Source organism: Crocodylus porosus, unplaced genomic scaffold (assembly GCF_001723895.1).
Source record: "Crocodylus porosus isolate Cpor-Errol unplaced genomic scaffold, CroPor_comp1, whole genome shotgun sequence".
Lineage (NCBI taxonomy): Eukaryota > Metazoa > Chordata > Crocodylia > Crocodylidae > Crocodylus > Crocodylus porosus.
The window spans coordinates 6,419,776-6,424,791 of record NW_017728911.1 but is presented as its reverse complement, the minus strand read 5'-3'; the positions used below and the strand labels follow the sequence as shown (position 1 = coordinate 6,424,791).

Sequence of the window (5,016 nt, the reverse complement as noted above, 5' to 3'; positions counted from 1 at the left end):
GAGGGGGGCTAATGTAGAACCCCCCACACAGTGTGGTGCAGTTGGGGGCAGCAGGGATCGCCCCCCCACCCAGCAGCACCTGGTGAATTGAGGCTCCCCCCCCGCCCCAAGTGCCCAGGGCAGCCATTGCCAGGCTGGGAGAGAGGCGGGGGATGGGCCTGGCCAATTTGGAAGCAGCCAAATCTCCAAATCAGATTCAGCCAAATTGAAATCGGGACAGTGATTCGAATCACCAAATCGAATCACTGTCCCCCAAACAGGCCAAATCTGAATCCAAAGCAAATACTAGCCACTTCACACAGGCCTATTAAATACTGGTGCAATTTATTAAAGCGCAAAATCATTCACAGGTGCTTGTAAACATACAATAAATCTTGGGCTTTTTTTGAAAACTGAATATGCCCAGTTTGCAGTCCAAGTGTGACTGCACGTCAGGTAGACCCAGCCTAGTTTTAAACTAGACAGCTCAGGTACTAATACATTGTAGCCCTGGCAGCCTGCAGCTTAGTGCAACTGCAAACCCCACCTAAGAAGCTGGCCAGACTTCAGCTGAATTCTGTGTTGATGCAACTGCACTGTTACCAGTACCCAGTTAGCCAGCTTTTAGTTTAGCTCAATTATGCCTGCATGATTTACAGTCATGTCTTTGACTTCACTGTGGACATCCTCTCTGTGTTTTTTAAACTGAAGCATGAAAAGACGTGAATACAGATTCAGTTTTTTACATAGGAAAACTAAGTTATCCCTTTGTCTGCTAAAAGCAGCTGTCCTGGGAGTTATGAAGCTTATGTTTATTCTGTTGGTGCCAATAAATTCTTGATAGTAAATATGCCAACATCCTGCCAAGAGGAAGATTATACTGATAAGATCATGGGAAGGAGTTATTAAAAGTTTTATTTGTCCAAGTTTAACACAGCAGAGGCAATTTCTGGGTTCATTTCTCTCTTACTTTGGAGACTAAAAATCAGAAAAGCCCTTCCATTTTGTATCCACCTGGCTTCTACCTTTCTACAATCCAACACTTGTGCAACACTTCAATGCAAGCCTGCAGGATCACAACAGAAAAGGTACATCTGAATTCTCAATATTTTCATAACCTCCCAGCATAGCTAATTAAACTAAATACTGATAGTGAAGAAGATAGTACCTTTGCCCAACTAGACCTGTACATGTAAACCCACTTACATGAAGCCTCAGTTACTTTAACAAGATTCTACCCTCTATAGATCAGACTTCAGGATTAGGGCCTAAAATCAAGAAGGTTTTCCCTTTAATAAAAGAAAACTGGGCCCTACTGCCTGGAAGAGGAAGTACAGAGGCTCCACCAACAAACTATTACCCAATAAAAGGATCATAAACTGGTTACCTACACGAGCAGCAATGCCAGCAACTGAGTGGTAACTTTCTGGTAGAAAGAGAACATTTGGCAAAGGGTAAGATCATGCTTGCTCAGCAGAGGAGGACTGAGAAGGGAGACCAGCTTGAAACAGTAGAGTAAGGGACAGAAAAGGGAATGGAGATCTCACAGCCAACAGTCATGGCAATCGCCAGCAAAATGGATAGGAGATTCTACGTGAGGGCCCTGCCCTTCCTGCAGTTTGATGAAGCATTGAGGATGGTGACTATGGCAGTTTTAGTAAAGTCCACATATGTGCCCATCACTAATACTGCAGCAGAGTTAAAGATGTGACCATGACTGCAGGAGATGAGGAAGAAAGCTGGGTGTAGGACAGCCAGTGTAGTGACTCCAGGGTCCTCCTTCCTCAATCTCTCTCCTGTTCTCCCAAAAACAAAGCCACCTAGAGCATTAGGTATCATTCAGTCAGTGCACTACATAAGGCACAGATCCCACAAGAAAAGGTCATATGTGATCATTTAAAGACTGTATTATAAATGCATACACACAAAAGGAGGAATTTAGACTGCTGAAGCAACTTCCATTCTAGCATTTTAACTTCCATGTTAATTGGCTTGTTCTTTCAAAGTTTTTTATACTTAGATATAGATACATCTATAACACAATATTCAGTTAATGGAGTATTACATCTATTTCATAACATTTAAAGTTTCAGTTACAGACAGTCCTTAGACTTGCAATACAATTGGTTCCTGAAAACTGGTCTTAAGTGGAAACATTGCAACTCAAAACCAATTTTCTATAGTTACACTGTTATAAATAAGTGATTGGTTCCTTCACCACACACAATACAGCTGCATCCAGCTGGTAAATCTGCAAGAGAAAAGGGGAAGGAAAGGGGTGCGGAGGGTAGATCAACACCACTGCAGTAAAGGAGGGGTCAGGGCTGGGGCTGGGACAAGTGCTGCCCAGCTGGGACAGGAGGGCATCAAACAACGGCGCAGCTCATCTGGGAGGCACAGGGAGCGGGTGGGGCAGCTCCCATCGCTGCGTGCCATTGGCATGGGAGCTGCTCATCTCCCACCACTGTTCCCACCACTCGTCTGGGAGGGCACGGGGTGGGGGGACATGTGCCCCTGGATCTGTGCGGCACGGGTGGGGCTGCGGCTGCACCACGCTGCACTCCGGGTGGGTGGTGGGGGCTATGGAGAATTTTTGGGTGGCTGCAGCCCCACCATCGCCCCCACTATGGCGAATTTTTGGGTGGCTGCAGCCCCACCATTGCCCCCACTCCACCACCCATCTCACCCTGATCCAGGAGCACATGCCCCCCACCCCTTGCTTCCTATCACTCGCCCAGCCAGGATGGGACAGAGCTGCAACTCATCCAGGAGGTGCAGTGGGGGTGGCTCCCGCCACTGCGAGCCGCTCATCCAGAGGCAGTACAGCGGTTCTGTCCCACGTCTACCCCACCCTGGTGGGGCAAGCAGCAGCAGAGCATAGCCCCCACTCCCAGTGCTGCCATGCCTGCCTGAAGCGCAGTGCACCCCAGCACTGCCCACCCCACGCAGACCCTGGGGCACATGCTCCCCTTCCGGTGTCCTCCCAGACGAGCAGCTCCCAGAACAACGGGACGCAGTGGTGGGAGCCACCCCCTCCACACCCCTCAGATGAGCTACACCTTCATCCTGAGCCCCCCTGCCCCAGCCAGGCAGCTCTTACCCCAGCCTCTGTCCCAGCCCGAATCCCTCCTTTGCTGTGGGGGCATTGATCTGCCCCCGCAGCCCCTTCCAGACTTGCCAGCTGGATGCAACTGTATCCAGCATCATAAAGTAGAAACCCACACTGAAACCTCAAAACATGGTGTCAATCTATAAAGGTCATAAGTGCTGTTCATTGTACCTCAAAAAATTGTAAGTCAAGCACTGCCTGTACAGCATTGAAACCAACTGAAAAAGCTAAGCATGCATACCTACCTGTTTTGCAGTTTTGTGTGTCCCTTGATTTGCTCTCTTGGATTTTCCACCTATGTGCCCTTTAGACTTTCCTATGAACAGAACAAATAAATTTCATCAGCAATCACAGAATTACAGAAAAAATAGGCCTGGAAAGGACCTCAGAACGTCATCCAGTCCAATCCCCTGCTCAAGGCAGAATCTTCATTGTCTAACTATCTATTTGAAATAGACATAATATTCTAAAATATAACCCCCCCCCCAACTTGTTGCGTGCTGTTAACAGTGCATAAAAGATAATGGGACTGACTACAAATTAAGAAGTATTTCTGTGCATGACCTGCAGAAGAATGCCCAGCATTTGAAAGCTTGTTTCGATCTACCCCAACCATGAAGTTGCTCCAATAAAAGATATCATCCACAAAAATACTTGGCTTTTGCTTATTTCCTGGACCATCATGGTTAAAACATCACTCAAACAACTAAGAAACATTTCCCCAATTGTACATACTGAATTATACATTTTCATCAGTTCTAACTGAAGGAAATGATGGAAGAAATAGTTTAAAAAGTTGGCAAATATGAACACAAGACAGAATTTTTTTTCTTACAAATGGGGTCTGTTTGTCTGACTATCAGGTCGTTATGACCAAATGCCAAAATGCATCATATTTTCAAAGAAATCATTGTACCATGAAAAAAATCTCAATGTTGTTAAGTTTTATTTGTTGTTTATTTAATTCCAATATTTGTTGTGAAATTGAAATAAGAGACATTTTCTTGGAAAACAAATGTAATTGCTTAGCTGCTATTTTTTCCTGAACTGTTTAAACAGCTAGATAGTGGGTTTACACCCTTCTTTCAAGATGTGGAGAAAGGAAAGACATCAGTGGTCTTATGGCAGACTCCCAAACTTGGCTGGCACATGTGCAACAATATTGAGCAAATAACATGCTATGGGCCAAGTCATATTTTGCTCTGCCACTCAATTATAACATTGTAATTTCCGGTGGCTGCAAATAGGAAGGGTTTGTGTTCAGGGCGGATAGCAGCAGGGTGGAGCAGTAGGCAACACTGGGAGAGAGAAAGGGGGGCTACAGAAAATTTTGGAGTGGCTGTGTAGCCCACCCCATAGCCCTCCCACCCCGCCTCCCAGCACCATCACCACCTGCCCCTTCCATAGCTCCGGACCAGCTCCACACTGGGAAAAGGCCAATGCCCCAAATCTGCAGTGGGCAGCCTACTTGTGCTACTTGTGCCAGATCCAGGGGGCACGTGCCCCACCCCCAAGGGGTGCATGCAGCAATGGGAGCTGCCTCACCCCATCCCCTGGAGCAATGGGAGCTGCCTCACCCCATCTACCCGCGCCTCTGCCCTGTACCCTGCCCTGGCTGGGCAGCACCCACCCCTGCCCCAGCCCTACTCCCTACCTCATTGTGGGGGCACAATTCCCCCACCCTGCCCCTTCCCCCACACAGATTTCATAGTTTCATAGTTTCTAGGGTTGGAAGGGACCTGAGCAGATCATGTAGTTCAACCCCTTGCCATGGCAGGAAAGAGTACTGGGGTCAAACGACCCCAGCAAGATGTTCATCTAACCTCCTCTGAAACAACGATGACCCCAAGATCCTTTTCCGCCTCCGTGCTGACAAGAGGGGAGTTCCCTAACCTGTAGGTATGGTGCCAGTTGTTCCTCCCCAGGTG

At 47.4% G+C, this 5,016-nt stretch overlaps 1 protein-coding gene across 4 annotated transcripts in view; it reads right to left on the bottom strand.

The window, feature by feature from the left end:
- SCAPER (S-phase cyclin A associated protein in the ER) overlaps positions 1 to 5,016 on the bottom strand; it is a 364,249-nt gene that overhangs the window by 327,754 nt on the left and 31,479 nt on the right. For all 4 annotated transcript variants that reach the window (XM_019533358.1, XM_019533360.1, XM_019533359.1 and 1 more), the window contains one exon: positions 3,334 to 3,404. In XM_019533358.1, the coding sequence (XP_019388903.1) occupies positions 3,334 to 3,404 (71 nt within the window). The remainder of the gene's footprint in view (positions 1 to 3,333; positions 3,405 to 5,016) is intronic.